The sequence below is a fragment of the Clytia hemisphaerica genome, unplaced genomic scaffold (genome assembly GCF_902728285.1).
Source record: "Clytia hemisphaerica strain Z4C2 unplaced genomic scaffold, Clytia hemisphaerica genome assembly, whole genome shotgun sequence".
Lineage (NCBI taxonomy): Eukaryota > Metazoa > Cnidaria > Hydrozoa > Leptothecata > Clytiidae > Clytia > Clytia hemisphaerica.
In genome coordinates, this window is record NW_027104093.1 from 244404 (window position 1) to 262674 (window position 18271).

The 18271-nt window shown below is 35.8% G+C and overlaps 2 protein-coding genes across 3 annotated transcripts in view; one reads left to right on the top strand and one right to left on the bottom strand.

Annotated features, from left to right (window-relative positions):
* The window catches only part of LOC136812846 (2-acylglycerol O-acyltransferase 1-like), an 81570-nt gene that overhangs the window by 11238 nt on the left and 52061 nt on the right, over positions 1–18271 (bottom strand). Inside the window, exon 1 of one of the 2 annotated variants that reach the window (XM_067069371.1) lies at positions 1106–1214. The exons of the other annotated variant lie outside the window; for it this stretch is intronic. The gene's annotated coding sequence lies outside the window, so the exon portion shown is untranslated. Of the gene's footprint in view, positions 1–1105; positions 1215–18271 lie in introns of those variants that run through there. 2 annotated transcript variants of the gene reach the window in all.
* Positions 13636–17127, top strand: LOC136812829 (uncharacterized). The gene is made up of 3 exons (XM_067069352.1): positions 13636–13783; positions 14198–15796; positions 16429–17127. The coding sequence occupies exons 2-3, from the start codon at positions 14213–14215 to the stop codon at positions 17125–17127; spliced, it is 2283 nt and encodes a 760-aa protein (XP_066925453.1). The 5' UTR covers positions 13636–13783; positions 14198–14212.

The following is an 18271-nucleotide window of genomic DNA, read 5'->3' on the forward strand; positions in this document are numbered from 1 at the left end:
AAACGTTAATTATTGAATTATAAATTTTGGTTGAATTCATCTTTCAGCAATGAAGAGGCCGTTGGCCGTTGGCCCTTGCGTGCCACTTCAACGCCCCTCCCCTCCTATTCTACACAATAGCGAGTTTATGTATGTATGTTTTTCAGCGACGGAGACGGTAAGGTTCTAATTTAACTAGATCATGACCAACTGAGGACGACGGTAAATCAGCCTTTTTACCATCTTCGATTTTGCGGGTCGAAAGTGCCGGGTTTTCCAAATCACTTCAGTCACTTTACCGTCATCAAAAGTGCAAATATATAAACTCGCTAATAGACAGATTCAGGCTTTCAGGCCTTACTCTTGGTCTATAGACACTACTATGCGCGGCCGCTAGTGACCCCCACCGGGAATTCGCTTTTTAATAGGGTTATTAAACATAATAAAAAAATTTTAACAAAAGAAGTTTATCAATAGAGATTTAAAATAAAAGAATGTTTTTAAAACACAGCTGATTGTCTTAGGTTTTGAAATTCTGTAATGTTTCATCAAAACCTCAGTGCGCATGCGATATGTATATACGGAGAAATTCAATATTCAAAACAAGAGCAGTGCGCATCCAACATCAAAACACTTCCTAATCCACTAGCAAGAAATATTAAGCGATGCATATGTATTGCATAGTACACAGTCTAATAAGACAGAGAAAAATTGCGGTTTTAATTTGACAAAATACTTGATCATTCGTGCAAGAAACGCTTTAGAAACATCAAATTACAGTAAAATATATCAAGATAGCGGATTATCATATAGACAAACACAATCCCTAATTCTTATACTCTACAATGATTCATTGACATCGGGAAATACCGATTTTTTAGAAGAATGGGTAACAAATGTCACAAAAAGGTGAAAATAAGAACATGTTTAGAACTAAACATATAAACATTTTTAGGCTTAAAATCCAACAAGCTAAGAACATCCGAAGTCTTTAAAAATTAAGTTATCGGGCACCCTGTTAACCTGTTAAATTTAAAAACAGTCGTACAATATATTATAGTTGCAATGTAACAAAATGGTAAAAAACATATTATTATAACAAGTATCACATCACATATATGCTTACCTTGCTAAATAAAGTCGAAAGACAAACAAAAACAAAACTTCGATCCACAAAATAAACAACAATGTAGAATACTTCTATCCAAAGTTCAAAATGTGCTTGCGAAATCCAAGTCCAAATTTTAATGAATTAAAGTCTTAAAGTTCAAAACATATCTGAATGTATTTTTCTAAAAAGTATTTGACGTCAAAAAAAAGACAAAATTCGTTTTGACGTTTTCATGTTAACAATTTCGAGGAAAACGAATTTTTATAGCCATTTTTCTAAGAAATAACAAAAAGAATATGTATATACGGAAAAAAATTATCACCCAAGTCAGATTTGAGATCTCAAAGTCGTACCCGGTCAAACTTCACTATCTTCATAGTCACCACGATGGAATTTAAGATTTGTTTTTCAATTTCTATTTGGTTGAGTCACAGGAGGCTTTGAGGCCCATTTTCGCAACTATAGACGCTTTCAATTAGCGCCCACCCGTCAGCACCTTGAACTGACTACCCAATTCCCCTCACATGGCATGGGTTGACCCGGGCAAAGGTTCATTCACTTGTCAAGTGAACCGCTGCAAGTGGGAATCGAACCTCAGTCGCCTGTGCAGCAACTAAGGACAATGACCATACTAGGTCACTGAGTCAGAGCTGCACATGTTTTTTATAAGCATATTGCACTTATAAGTAAGCATATCTTGGCTCAGATATGACAAAGGTTTAGACGTATGCTACCTAGCTGGCACACAACGTTGTTTCAACGTTTACCTAATGTTCATAACGTCCATATAACGTTAGATGAACGTTGAAACAGCGTTGTGTGCCAGCTGGGAAAGCATTATATTGAACCTAAGAAAAATGTATTGTCGCCTGTTTTTGGCTGGGATTTTACGGATTTACTGAATTTCCTAAAATCTTGCTAAAGTTAGCGTAGGCATTTTAATATAAGCATTTGTAGGTCTTGTCAATCCCTCGATCTAAGCTACTCTCTTATCAACAAATAGAAATATGTCATACGTGCTCCGTCCATTAACCACAAGCTACTTTTTATAAGAATAAGCTGTATATAAGAACAACATTTTAAGGACTTTGCGGACTCTAAAACACCCGATTTCTTATGAAAATGGATAAAAAAATACTCACAAAATGATGAAAATAAGATCTTGTTAAGAACATTTGAAGGCTCCAAAAATTTTGGATGTGTATTTTCATGGTATTTTCGTCTAGCTTGTCGGGCTTCAAACTCGATAGAGAGTCTTTCCGATGTGTTCTGAGAGTATGTTTCAGCCAGAAATTTGGATCCGTTCTGCGATAAGATCTTCGAAAATTAATCAGCTGTGTTCTGATGAGACAGGGGTATAATCAAGGGCATCAAACGTTTTCTTGTTGTCTAGGTAATCCTAGAAAGTTTCAGAACACATCTTACGTGAATATAAAAACCAATATCCTACAAGTTTATCTTTGCAAAATGTTTTTCCTAGATTCTAGAACACATAAATTTAGGGAGACAAATATCGCCGTAAAGGTTTCCTAGAAATCAGAACACGTCATCTATATAAGAAAATTGAAGGTCATAACATGTGGTCTCCTAGAAGATAAGAACACATATTTCTAAAAAATCTCTCCGCCGGCTGCTTCTGTAAAAAAGTATGACAAAAAAGAACACCCATTGATGTCTTGTTATATTAAAAGTCTGTCCAGATATAATTGGCAGTGGAAACAAGAATGTCTGTAACTTTTGGTAGTTAAATATAATTATGGAAATTTTTTTTGCTAGTTTTAGAGAATCAAAAGCGCTATATTTGAATGTATTTTTGGTTGAAAAATTCGCTATTTTTTGCGGTTAAATTTGCGATTGTAAAAATTGAGCTTTTTTTCTACTTATGCTATAACGTTCATTTTTACACCAGTTGTAGTTCAACCTTAGGTTAAGAAGTTTGTTAAATTTCAAGGCGAACAGAAAAGTCCTTTGGAAGATATGGGACCCGAAATATCCCTTGGTAGCACTTTTCTGTGAAATATCAAATCTCCAACTTATTACTAAAAACGGGGGTTATGTTATCTGTTTTGAACAGTGCAATTAAAAGTTTGAAAGTGTTAAGTGTTGGTGCATTTGCAATGTTACGTTTGGCAAGGAAAAAAAACCCATCTCAAAATCGCATCGTCAACAAAAATACATAGTTTTTTCTAACCATACATATAGTATAATCAAGAACATAAAGTTTCGATGCATAAAAAAAATAGAAACAGAATACTAAAGATTTAAAGCTTTAATAACTCTAGAACCTTCCACCATAACGCTCTTTAAACTAATGTGGATGGTTATAAATTTGAAGAAAATTTTAAATTTTGAAACCTGAATTAATTAAAAGGTTCCATACAAATATTTGATGTTCTTATTGAAAAGAGCATGTGTACTATCATTTTTGTTAATGCATGTGCATTAAATAGACAGATTAGTTTATTAGTTTTTCTCAAAAAGACGATCTTGTCTTTATAGCAAAAGGGAAATGATATTTTATATTTTGTTTTATGTTTTGAATGATTTGTAATTCATGAATTTGGTATTTTAAACAGATGACATGAAATATTTTGCTCTAAATAAAGATAACTTATGTTATATGGCATATCCAAATTATGTTCGAAAGTTGGTATGATTTGTTTTTTAAATGTTCCTGTTCACTATTTACTATATAACACCCCCTTTTCACAGACACGGTCTGATTTTTTCAGCCAGTGGGGGTAAAAATAACAGACTGAAACCATGGAGGTATAAAGAAAAACAGGAGTTGAATGTGTCGATAATTGGCCGTTAATTTCTTTTATAAACTGTATCAAAAGAAATTCTAAGCTCGCCCGATGAAATAAGACTCTTTAGTAGAACTCAAGATTGCTCTGAACATTCTTACTATCGGTATTGAAGATATTAGCCTTCAAATACGAAAATTAGATCAAACTGTTCAATTTCGTTATCCGTTAAATTTTGTTTTGAAAAGATATTTTCTCAAGCCAGGAAATGAAAAGTTCTTTATAAGCACACATGATTTCAGACTCAATTTGTAGACATAAAGTCACTGGAGAATTTTAGAGGAAAGTATCAAGCAATAGAGTTCACCTTAAAGAAAATATTGTCATTTGATGAAGGATTGCCAAGCTTACAGGCCTCTTTTCAGTCCAAATATTTTCTTACACTGATATCAAAAACAATGAATCTCGTCTCATCTAATTTTTAAAGCTTCAATGAGCCAATAAGATTTCACCTATGGATAAAAGAGCTCATTAAAAATGCACGATATATGAGTTTATGAGCATGCATACATCGTAACTTTTTTAATCGTAGGGCGAGCTTGGTTACAATAGCATACATTTCCTGTTTCTTTATACCTCCATGCTGAAATTCAATGGGGATTGATAGTCCCATATTCTTTATGGCCGGGGATTTAAATCCCGTTGTTTTCAAGTCACAAAATTCAGTGGGGATGTAAAAATTAGCATAATATTTTGCAGTGAGGATAGGTTTGTTTGATTATTTTCAGCGGGGACAAAAATTGAAGTATAATTTTCCACTGGGGATGATTTTTGGCTAACTTTTCCATGGGAGAAGGGGGTGTTACATATATGTAACAAGGGGGACAGGGCCCAGTGGGGTGTTAGGTTTGCGAGGTAACGGGTATGTCCGAGCCAAAATTTGATCCTCAGAGCCCATTTCCCAGGTTTTTAGCACACATCTTCAGTTTTGCTACAAATCACAAGAATTTAATGATTATGTTAAGAAGCCGATTTTTGTTATTTTGTACTCTGGAACTCTGTCAGAGTTAAATTGCTGTTTTATGGTTTTTTGTACCCAAGACACTCTCGACGGGTAAGAGGGACCCTCGAACCATACCCGAGGCGCATCTTGCCTAAGTACCTCTCCCTCATAGGGGGCATAGGGGTACGGAGAAGTGCCCCTTGCTGGGTTTACTTTTTTAATCTCCGAACGTGTGTGACAGGCCGCAAATCTACTAAATTCTGATCCGACAGAGTTGTTTTTGTCACCCCACTACTTATCAGGCTGAGTTTTAGAAAAAGTTTGGAGTTTTGATACGTTTTGATATAGGGGATGTGTATCGTGTATAAAATTCTCGTCCGAGATTTACCCCCGTCTTTGTGTTTTTAACTTTTAGAAAATTGATTAGCTTGATTAGTTTTATATGAGAGATCTTCAAGTTTCATTAAATTTGAACTAAAAATTTGAACGGTTAGAGGTTAAAAAACATAAGGCATCGATGGAAAAACTATTAAGAAAAAGTTAAGAACAGTTTAAGGGTTTACGGACTCTAAAACTCCTTATAACTTAGAGAATTGCAGAAAACACCCCTGTCCCACAGCCCCGGTGTAACTTTTTTCCTCAGTGAGGATAAAAATTCCTATTGAAATCTCAATGGGGATAGAAATTTTATTGTTCCAAGGTTACAAAATCTAGTGGTGATGGTTTTGGAGTGCAATTTTTAAACATTGGATCTCGAATGGGGATGAAATCAAAGTCAAATTCCCAGTAGGGTTGAAATTCCAGGGTATAGAGCTGGAGTTTTTACAAGCTCTTATTTGATTTGGTTGGCCAGTCCCTCTGGAAAATTTGGCAACAATTTCGTCCCCGGTGGAAATACCGGGATGAGCTGGAGTTTTTACAAGATACTTCACTAATTGGTCATTTAAAGTGATGGGATGGGATGGGATGCAAAGAAAAATTATTATTCCCGTCTAGCTAAAAACCTTAATGATCCTAACATAGGATCAAAGAAATATTGGTCTATTCTAAATCATTTTCTTCATAAGAGGAAGAAACCAAGAATTCCACCTATTCGAGATACCAGCAACAATCTTGTTGCTGATGTCCCGAAGAAAGCAAATATATTTAATACATTTTTTGCCAATCAGTGTTCCTTGATAAACATTGATAGTGTGCTACCACAAGAAAACTTTAAAACTAACCATAGATTAGACAATATTCCTCTAGACGAATCTAAAATATTAGCCTTGATCCGTGTGCTCGATATAAACAAAGCTCATGGTTGGGATGACATATCCATCCAGATGATAAAAATTTGTGATGAATCCTTGGTTAAGCCTCTTATGAAGATCTATCAATTTTCTCTTGAGTCTTGTATTTTTCCTGATAAATGGAAGAAAGCAAACGTTGTCCCAGTATACAAAAACAAGGGGGGCAAGAGCGTAGTTAAAAATTATAGACCAGTGTCTCTTTTGCCTATTCTTGGTAAAATTTATGAAAAATGCATCTTTGACTCCGTCTACAGCTATTTCGAAGAAAATCAACTTTTCACAAATTCCCAGTCAGGTTTTCGTAAAGGAGACTCTTGTGTATCTCAGCTGTTATCCATAACGCATGATATCCTCAAAAATTTTGATGTAAACCCACCCTTAGACACCCGAGGTGTCTTTTTAGACATTTCCAAGGCCTTTGACCGAGTTTGGCACGAAGGCCTTCTTTTCAAACTTAAGTCATATGGGGTTTCTGGCTCTCTCCTTCTTTTGATTCAAAATTTTCTATTTGGAAGGTCACAGGAGGGCAGTTCTTGATGGTCAATCCTCTGAATGGACCCCGATTTCAGCAGGTGTTCCTCAGGGTTCCATTCTGGGACCCCTCTTTTTCCTGGTATATATTAACGATCTCCCCGAAGATATAATTTCCTTGATAAAAATATTTGCTGATGACTCTTCTTTGTTTTCCTTGATTCTTGATCAGATTCGCTGTTCTCAAGAACTGAACAGTGACTTGCAGAAGATAAATGAGTGGGCTCATCAATGGAAGATGTCCTTCAACCCTGATCCTTCAAAACAGGCCGTCGAAGTCTACTTTACAAGGAGGGTAAACCTAGATCCTCCAGTAATTACATTCAACAATTTACCCATTGCGGTTCAAGATCATCAAAAACATCTTGGTCTCATACTTGATCAAAAGTTAGCCTTTGATCGTCATCTTGATGAAAAAATTAAAAAAGCCAATCGAGGTATTGGTCTCATCAACCGGCTTCGCGAATTCCTCCCACGGGACTCACTTCTCACTATTTACAAAGCCCATGTAAGACCACATCTTGATTATGGAGATGTAGTATACGATCGTCCAGGTAATTCCACTTTCTCTGAAAAAATCGAATCAATTCAATACAATGCCTGTCTTGCGATAACAGGATGTTTCAGAGTAACATCTAGAGAAAAAATTTATCTTGAGCTAGGTCTTGAAAGTCTAGCAGACAGGCGACTTAGCCGCAGACTTATTCTCTTCTATAAGATAATTAATGGCTTTGCGCCAACTTATCTTTCTAATATCCTTCTTCCCCAGAGGGGGGAGGGGATGCTGGTGGAAGACGTAGGATTAGACCTCCTTTTGTGCCACCCTTTTGTCGAACCGAACGATATCGTGCTTCCTTTTTTCCTTTTTGTATCAGTGAGTGGAATAACCTGGACGAGAACATACGAAATCTTCCTTCAATCTCTCTTTTCAAAACCGCGATACTAAGATTCTTAAAACCCAATGCCAATTCGGTTTTCAGACTTGATAGCAATAGAGGTGTGGTTCTACTTAACCGTTTAAGGGTCGACTTCAGTCATCTTCGGGAACATAAATTCAAACACAATTTTGCAGACACAGTTGATCCTTTTTGCAACTGTCGAAATAACTCTATCGAAACTACACAGCATTTTCTGATGCATTGCTCTGATTTCTCCGATGATAGACATGTAATGTTTGACAGCCTTCTTCAACTTGACATATGCTTGCTACCATTAAACCCAAGAATACTCTCCAGAATACTTCTCTTTGGGGATTCGAATTTTAGTAACAACCTAAATCATGATATAATAAGTATAACCGTAAAATTTATCCAAGATACCGGTCGATTCGAGGGTCCGTTGTTTTGATTGTTCACAATGCTCATTTAGTTTGTTTTTTGTTTAATTTTGCCTAAGTTTTCTTTTGTTTTTTTTTTCTCGTTTTTCTTTTTATAAGGTTCCTCTCTCCTGGCGGTATAATCTAGCGGTTTTTTTGCGGGAGGGCTGGAACCTTTTAGTGTTTGTATTCTATGTTCGTGTCATTACTTATAAATTAAAAAAAAAAAAAAATTTAAAGTGATAGAGACTGGAATCTTATTACTTTTTCTAAAGAACGCGTCATCTCTATCACTTTAAATGACCAATTAGTGAAGTATCTTGTAAAAACTCCAGCTCATCCCGGTATTTTTCCACCGGGGACGAAATTGTTGATAAATTTTTCAGGTCTGTGACACAGGGGTGTCAGAAAGTACTTACAACATGGTGAAAATAAGAATATTTTTCAAGCTTTAAAACTGTGCCTAAATCAGCCTCAATCTCAGGCTAGAAAAGACTTTTGACTTAAAGTTCTGACAAATGTTTGGTTTGGTGTTGATGATAGTAGGCTACGTCATATCTTCCTTCGTTTCGAGCGTAAAACTCCTACTCTTCAGGATATGCGCACTGCTCTTGTTTTGAATATTGAATTTCATCGCATGCGGACTGAGGTTTTAATAAAACAATAGAGAGTTCCGAAACCTAAGCCAATCAGCTGTGTTTTAAACATTCTTCTTTAAAACACAACTGGTCGAAAAGATTTGACTTTGTCGGGGCCTATGCGCGCAATTATCAATCGACGATTCCAGGCTAAAATCGAACTACCTGACTTTCTATTGTGCGCATGCGTAAGAAAAAAACACATATAATTAATACCTCTAGCTTATCTTTCTTGTAGTAGAAAAAAGTTTTAAATAATTAAATCTTTATTGCTCGCCCGACTCGAGTCTATACATTGAAAAAATTCGCTCCTGTTGTATGGCGATTCTGCAGCGGAAAAATATGCTGACAGTGTCAACACTGCTGTGCCTTTACGCGGCTTAGGCTTTCTTGTTTATTCTAAACCTCTATAAACTTCTTTTGTTAAAAATTTCTATTGTGTTTAATCCTATTAATAAGCTAATTCCCGGTAGTGTCCGCTTGTAGCCGCGCCTAGAGACCAAGATTAAGGCCTAAAAGCCTGGAGCTGCTCGATTGTGTAGACTATGATGATACAAGCTAACAGCTAAAATTTCACCAAAATCAGGCCAGCTGTTATGCTGAAAATGAGCATTTTAGTTGAAATATGAACTCTTTGTAAAATATCAAAAACGCACGTGACGAAAATGAAATTTGAAAAGCGCAAGTCTTCAATGGTCAAGATCTATCATATCACTGGTAATTTTAAACAATAAGCTCCTGTAATTCCTGAGTTCCACCAGGGCGTCGCCATGTATTTTATAGACCGGTCTGCAGAGTACCAAATACTTCTGGGATTTTTTTCTGTCACAACCACAAGACACCTCGTGTAAACATTTTTCAGTTCTTTTGAAATTTGAAGAGAGGGATTTTTTATCGCGTTTAAGTGCGAATAACTCCTTTTTCCATCTATATCATTCAAGTTTGTAGTTTGTAACAGATTAACGCACTTAAACGAAACTAGGCGCGACTTTCTGACTTTCTACACAAATAAGAAAGGCACAAATTCCTCCAAACTGAAAAACTGATGCAAGCCTAAAGTCTATTCACGATAAGTGTGCACTCTTTTTTCATTTACCTATAACTTTTGAAGGAATTCTTCAATCGTTATAAATTTGGTATCATTGGAAAGATATTAGTGAGTGGAACAATTTGAAATAAAAAAATCTTTAAAAAAATTCTAAAAATGAAGATGAAAATGAAGAAGAAAAAAATGAAGATCTTGTAGAGAAGTCCTATAACTTTCATTTTCACTTGAGAGATTCTTTGATCTTAGGAGGTCATCACTGTGAAAAAATTACACTAAAATATGTATTCAATATAAAGTTATGATACAAAGTTAATAAGTGATTGTCCCCAAAAAACAGCAGAAAATAGCGTTTTTAGACGTCAATCTGCTTATAACTTTGTTTGATATCTTTTGACTGAATGAATATTTTTGAGAAATTTTTTCACAGTGATGAGGTTCGATAATCAAGGATTCAATTCAGTGAAAATGATTGTTATAGCACCTTTCTATAAGATCTTCATTTTTTTCTTCTTCATTTTTATCTTCATTTTTAGAATTTTTTTAAAGATTTTTTTATTTCAAATTGTTCCACTCACTAATATCTTTCCAATGATACCAAATTTATAAAGATTGAAGAATTCCTTCAAAAGTTATAGGTAAAAGAAAAAAGAGTGCACACTTATCGTGAACAGACTTTAGGTATAAAAACAATTTTGAAATTACAAAAGGGTAAAATCCAAAAAGAAATTCCCAAGGGAAATCAAGGGAAATTCCCCAAATGCATTATCAAAAGTTTCAAAGTTGCGTTAAGATCTCACCAGAGCTGATGGAACGAGTTGAAACATGCAGAAACGCCAAAATCGAAGGACTTCAAAAGGAAATTAAAGCATGTGAAAACATCATGTAAGTTCAAAATGAAAAAATCTCCCAACTGAAATCAAAAGACGTCGACGTTATTACAAAAGAAATCAAAGAAAGCCTGGAAACAAAGATGAGCATACTCGAGAAGAAGATAGAAACAAAGATCGAGAACATCATCGAAAAGAAGCAAGAGCTGAAAGAGGTTAGTTATGCTGAAGCTGTATCCAAACAGATGAATCAACAATCAAATAAGGTGGAGAAAATGGCTCGAAGTGAAACAGTCGGCAAACAACGATCCACAGCATGCAATCTAATTTTCCATGGAATCAAAGAAAATTTTGAGGATCCCGAAAATACAACGAAAATCTACGACGAGAAATTTATTAGGTACAGAATCCTTGGATTACAACTGGGTATCAAGGACATAAAAACTGTAAACACACAGAGGATTGGAGTATTCACGGAAGAGAAAGAGGAGGAAGGGAGGTATCGACCAATCAAGGTAGTTTTCGAAAATGAAGAAGACAAGATCAAAGTCTTAAGAACCATCACGACATACAAAGGCCCTCCTTCATCCTATCGAGCAACAGAAGATCTCACAATTATTGAACGATTGACAATCAAAGAATTTAGCAAGAGAGCACGCGAGCTCAATGCTCAAATGAAAGACAAAACTATTCGATTTAAAGTCAGGGGAAGCCCCAGAACAAAATTATACCTAAAGAAAATTGTAACAACAAGCGTTTGTAAAAAGATAGGTTCTTAGAGGCCCACGGCGCGCCTTGAACCTCAATCCTTTAATAAATAAATAAATAAATAAATAATTCGGTTTAGAGACTTTGATCTCAAAACTTATAGAAACGACTTCAAATATCCGAAACTAACATTAAAAAAATATACTAATAATGTCAAAAACTTGAGGAGGATGGATATTCATGATATGCACCATTGCAATGGTTTCCATGGACCCAACAGCTGATTGGGTCCATTGAAGACATTGCAATGGTGCATATCATGAATTTTTACTTGTGGGAAAACTAGGGGAAATCCCCTAATATCGTAAGAATATTGCCATCATGAAAATTTTTTTTTATGAATATATTTCCGCTATTATAATTTTTCTATTAGGCGAGACCAATTTAATTTGTTGTTCTACGGGCCCGACCTACCCTATTTTCGCTAAAATCAAAAAAATAATAATATTAAATTTCCACACAAGAATATTTTGCTCTAAATAGCCTGATGTTAGCCTATATCTAGCTTATTTTTGGGTTTTCAGAAGTACAGTTTCCAACCCCCGGGCAATTAGCCCCCCCCCCACCCGTTTATTAAAATTTCGAAAATTTTCAAACACCCCACGTTTATTTGGAACCTGAGAGTACGTTTCTCGGTCAAAATGTGAAGGCTCTTGGTTATTTCTTATAGAGTTTTTGAGTTTTTATTTTCAGTCTTCGTCGCCAATTCTGTTCTCGTTGAGAGAGAAATGCTAACTAAGCCAAATATTATGATATCATAAAACGTCATAAAAGTGTAAATGGTAACGTAACTCGACTCTAACTCAATTTTTTTCCTCGTGTATAAGCTTTCGAGTTAGCTATCTCATACAAGTTAACTAAATCTTTTTTATGGATAATCAGATAAGCTAATAATTTTTGGAAAATTGAATTTATCGAAAATTGCTAATGCTAAAGTGTTCTATCTCAATGATTCAGGGCCTCGTTTTTGTTCAATGTATTTTGACATTTTGAAAAACTTTTTTGTAATCTTGCCGTGCTTGTTTTTTTGTTTGTTTTGACAAATACCTTATGCCTTATTCGGGAAAACTTCGTCGGGGAAAAGTGACGAAATTTTGGCCAAGTGACGAATATTTTTCCCCGACGAAAATTTTCCCCGGCCTTAATGCGTTTACCAACTACAAGCAAGTGACGAATACTTTTCCCCGACGGAAATTTTCCCCGACCAAGCTTTCCCCGATAAAGTATTGATGTATTTGATGTGACTCATATGAAATGATACTTAGGTGAAAAAAAAGCCTTTCAGGGCCCAAACGACCTACCATAGATGCGGCCCTTAAGGACCCGCTTTTCAGGCTTCTCAAAGGGGAATGTCAGGGTCAAAATGAGCAAAGATGAGAGAAAGATGCACTCCATAGATATGAAAAGAAAAACAGGGGTACTACCCTTGCCGATTGACGGGGGTGTGCCGCTGAAGCTCATTGAAACAAGTGATACTTTTATGGACCTACCTAGTTATGCATTTAACACATATATAATTGATATCTATCTCTATCATAAAGACTCAAAGAGGCAATCTCGAGAAAAGCTAACACCTAGGTAATTGATAATGTGCTTATAAATAAATATCGAATTTAGCCAGTTTTTCTATAAAAACACGCCAACCAACCAACATTTTATGTCTAAACACACACATTCTTCAAAAGTAAGCCCTCATGAGCAAAAAAACATCTATCTCATAAAAAAATTGAGTAATTTAACTAAGAATTTTGATGTATGCTTATTAATAGTGATTCTTATAGATAAACATGCGTTTTTTGAGCCAACAAAATTTTTTTGAAAAAATCTGCTTGAGCCATCTTTTACCTATGATGGTACCCTACTTTCATGCAAAAAATCAGAAAAAGTTAATGATCCAATTTTTCACAAAGTCCAAAAAAACCCGTTTTTTAGCCGTTTTTTGGCCCAAATTTGCCCAAAAATTTTTTTTTTTCGAAAATCGGGCTCCGTCACATTCGAGGGTTTATAGTTACACATCTTTGTGCAAAAAATCAGAAAAAACTAATGAGTCCATCACGAGGAAAGCTAATAACGAACGAACGAACGAACGAACGAACGAACGAACGAACGAACGAACGAACGAACGAACGAACGAACGAAAGAACGAACGAACGAACGAACGAACGAACGAACGAACGAACGAACGAACGAACGAACGAACGAACGAACGAACGAACGAACGAACGAACGAACGAAACGACGAACGAACGAACGAACGAACGAACGAACGAACGAAACGAACGAACGAACGAAACGAACGAACGACGAAACGAACGAACGAACGAACGAACGACGAACGAACGAACGAACGAACGAACGAACGAACGAACGAACGAACGAACGAACGAACGACGAACGAACGAACGAACGAACGAACGAACGAACGAACGAACGAACGAACGAACGAACGAACGAACGAACGAACGAACGAACGAACGAACGAACGAACGAACGAACGAACGAACGAACGAACGAACGGACAAAGGTTAATTTATAGGACCTCCACCCCACCGGGGTAGGTCCAAAAAGGGACCCTTAATGGGACTGAAATTTCAACACTTTCTCAAAAAAGAGACTTATTTTTTCATTTTGATGTTTTTGCGACCCTACTTGGGACTTATGGCGTTGAAAAAAAAGTTCCCAGATAAGCGGCACATCCCTGTACCCCTTTTTCCCAAGTACACCACCCCCCCCCCCCCTGGGAGAATGGACAACAATTTTTCAAAAGAATACAATGTTAGGGTCGACTTTTGGTCTAAATTTACCCATACTTGCCTAAATTTTCTCTGCACTGTAAAGGTTGGTGCACATACGGTCGTTTCATAAATCCAGTGCCCCCCCCCGCGGTATCCCAACAATTTTACCATTTCTTTATCATTATATTTTTCTTTCATTACAGTTTATATAAAAAAATATGGCGACTATCCCCTGTATGACACAAAAGCTCATGTTATTGCAACCAAAGCCAATTGATCCTACAAAGTGTAATCAAAATGAATCGCTGTACTGGCAAATCATCAGGAACAACCAAACTGTATCAAATCGTCAAGCTAAACAATTCAACTTGGGAAATACTATCAAGTTTAACGACCCCATTAAAGCTGCCATGTTTCTCCTTCAAAGAGAATATGGTGATTCTTCACTTTTCGTTGAGGATTTACACGAAGCTGTCTTCATACCTCCAACGTTTGTTTCGAATCAATATACAAAGAAGTCATCAGTAGCTATTCTTGATTATGGTGTCAAGAAAGATGTGGATAGACTTTTGAGCAATTTGAAAGGAAATTCGCCAGACAATTGGCTAACGATGGAATTAGAAGAATTGATGCAGGCACAAAGTGACTCTGATCAAATTGACAAAAACATTTTCGATAAGTGGGTGATGAATCTCAAAGTTATGTATTTGACAATCGAAGAGCTCAAAACTGACCAAGTTGATCTTCCATCAACTACGTCAGAACTAGCAACTTTTGTTCAAGCTTGCATCAATGAAATTCCACAGACATCACCAGAACCAGAATTCAAAACTTTTCTACGCGAATCTCTGAGCAAAAAGAATTTCAAAAAGTTTCTTCAACAGAAAGTTCAAGAGAAACCACCGCAAGATTCGAACCTTCAATGGCTTTTTGGATTAGAATTGTCAGAATTGGGAGAACAACTAGAGCATTGGTTTTATGACCAGCTCCTACCGTTGGAAAATGACATTCTCCAGGACACAGTTGTTCTCTCATCGGTCAATTTTTTGACAAATGTTCGAAACAAAATGCACAAAGAAGCAGACTTTTTGATTATCTCGTGGAAAAGAAAACTCGTAATTTCCGTGGAGATGAAAAGCGAACTTAAAAACGATCGAGTTTTTAAGCAATTAGATTCAAACCATCAATTATTCGAGGAAAGATTGGGAGATCAACTGGAACCTGGTTGGACATTTTTTCCGGTTATTTGTGCCGGAAAGAGCCCGATTCTAATGAACAGCCGACATTTTATAACGATGGAAACAGATATAAAAACATGGCTGATGAGTATTTTCAACAAATTCCCAATCCTTCCAGCACAAAAGCCAACACCACTCGATCAAGTTCAGAAACTTTTGAAGATCATTGTTTTTTCGATTCACGTGTCTAAAAAGGACCTTGTTGCACCAATAACCAGCTCCAATTGGGTGGATTACGTTCACAATGCCATCGAAAACGTATCCACTAGTGACAATATTCTATTTTATTCTAATCAACAAATGGCAGTACTGAATAGCAACGATCCGCGCTTTAACAAACTGATTATTCTTGGGCCTTTTGGTACAGGTAAAACAGTTTTACTCCAACATAAAGCGATACAGCTAACCAACCACCCTCAATACAAAGGCAAAGTCATGTACTTGATGCAGAAAGTTGAGGAATTCTACGCACCTTCTAAGATCAGCAGCATGCTTTACCATCGAATGAAGATTGATCTGGAAGAGAGACATGGAATTTTCGTTATGGATGTTCGTGATTCAACGGTAAGCAATTATTATAAAAGTAAACAAGAAAATAATTAATTAATTAATTACTTAACTACATACATTGCGATTCTTCGTAATTTCGAAAGACCCTCGTAAAATATTATCTATAATTCGAATCTCTCTGTAGAACTAGACTTCGCACTCGTGTTCGATTTAGCAAGAGTTATAACTATAAAAGAAACATAAAGCCAAAAAGGATTTGAGATCCCAAGCTGCTGTTATATGAAGACCAATAAAATTTTGCTGAGCCAGGCTTTTTTGTTAGCACTTCAAGGTGTTCTTGTCAAGTGAATTGTTGACATTCTGCCATTTTCTGAATGTGTTCTTATTTTTTACTTTCGTTAGCCTGCTTCAATATTCTTTTAAAGGTCTGCTAAAGTCGACTTTCTCTAAGCGACATCTTCAGGGCAAATTTTATTCGAATTAGAGAAAGATTTGAAAAACAAAGTAATATAAACCACTTTTCAGCTGAGGAAACCAATATCTAATTCGAATTACAAAAGATTCGAATAATAAAGGTTAAAATTAGAAAATGTTGACTGTATCAAGTAGAAAAATTGAAAGTCGTGAATAAACAAAATGCTTTCATAAAGAATGCTCTGTAGGTTGTATTTTCCTTCTTACCATAGTCACCGGAGCTACATAAGAAGGACCTCAAACAAATCATTCAAAAGATCGCTCAGCATGACATCAAAGCCATTTTCTGTGACGAGTTTGAGATAAATGATAATATTGAATTGCTGAAGAAAATGGTGGAAACTGTGGATTTCTCATGGATCGTTCCATCGACTGCTAATTTAAGAGATAGTAATTTCGAACAATGGGAAGGCGATTTCATTTTTCTCAATCTCTCGCAAAATTTTCGAAATTCGCGAGAGATTGTGAAAACAACATTAACGTATGCTGAACAGGAGGAATATAGGTACAAAAAAGGTCTCGTTATGCCTCTTGAAAACTTCCCATGTGGTCGCCCCCCTGTAATTATGCGAACCTTCTATAAAGCAATGAAAGAAGCACGAGAACGAACCAAAGGTGGAATTTTAGTCATCGGTGGCAAATCGAAATTGTATGAAAGATTAAACCGGATGCATGAGAATTGGAAGAATTATAATGTCTTTCAAAACGATTTAAAAGAAAATGAAAATCCATACACATTTCTCCATGAAGGAAATGTTTTGATCGTTGATAGTTGGGTAACTTACGGATTCGAATGGAGCACAGTCATTATAATGGAGAATGATTTAATTCTTAGTAATATTTCTCGTCATGCGTGTAATCAGATGATGAGGTGTACCACACATATCTTTAAAGATGTGAATGGTTGGTAAACATTGAAATTTCTCCAAAGTCTTTAGATTTAGATATTGAATATGAATGGGCATTGAATACATATTGCTTGAGCAGAGAATTTCAATCGTATTTCAATCTTTTTAAGCCCAGTTTAGACGATGAGTTTTGAGGATTTCACTTGAGAAAAAGATTTTTCCGCTTTTTTGGGACATACTGTAGATAATGATATTTTTTTGTTTATTTTTTTTATTTCGTGTTTCGTGCAAAGTTTTGTAAAATTTACTGAATGAATATTTTCTTTGGTTTGAATGACGATAGGTTTTGGTTTATATGTTTCTGGTTTAAGATTTAGTTTGTATTAGTAATTTATATTAAAATTTAAAAGTTTACTTTCAATACTTCAGTACATAACTTAAAGTTACCTGCTTCTGCACTTGTTCAAATGTACAAGAGAAATGTGATCTGTATGTGAAAAAATCCGCGTCTAAAAGTTAAAAAGATTGTTTAGGAAAATGAGATAATTAGATAATTAAAAACTGTTTAGATTTAGACAAGGGGTAAATAAAAGCAATAAAAAATCAATTATTAAGTAATTTAAATTAAAATTTTATTCTTGTCCATTGGGCTCTTCCAGAAAACGTTCATACATGAGGGGGTGGAGGATATAGTGCTCGGGGAGAGGGGTAGTGAAAAATCTAAAAATTTGTCTTTTCCTGGGGGGGGGGGGGCTTACTTTGATTAGGGGTAATTTTGCTCTTGTCATGGGTAACTTTGAATGTCCAGGGGGGGTCAACTTATGTTGTCAAAATGTTCAAAATATAGAAACAGCTGGCACATAACGTTCTTTCAACGTAAATCTAATGTTCACAACGTCCATTTAACGTTAGATGAACGTTGAAACAACGTGTGCCAGCTGGGAAACAATTGATGCCAAGCGACGGCGGAATGACAGAAGCCATCTTGAAATAACTCACAGTTCTGACCCGCAAACGAGGACGTTAAAAATGCTGAGTTACCGTCGTCCTCAGTCAGCCAGGATGTAGTCAAAAGGCCGAAAAGCTTTTACTACTGTAATATATTTTGATTCTTTGATTATATCTTTGCTAATGTCTTCTTTCCGTTACTTTTACCTGTTATTGTTTTCGAAAACCCACGAATCTTCTGATTTTTTTTACTACCGGG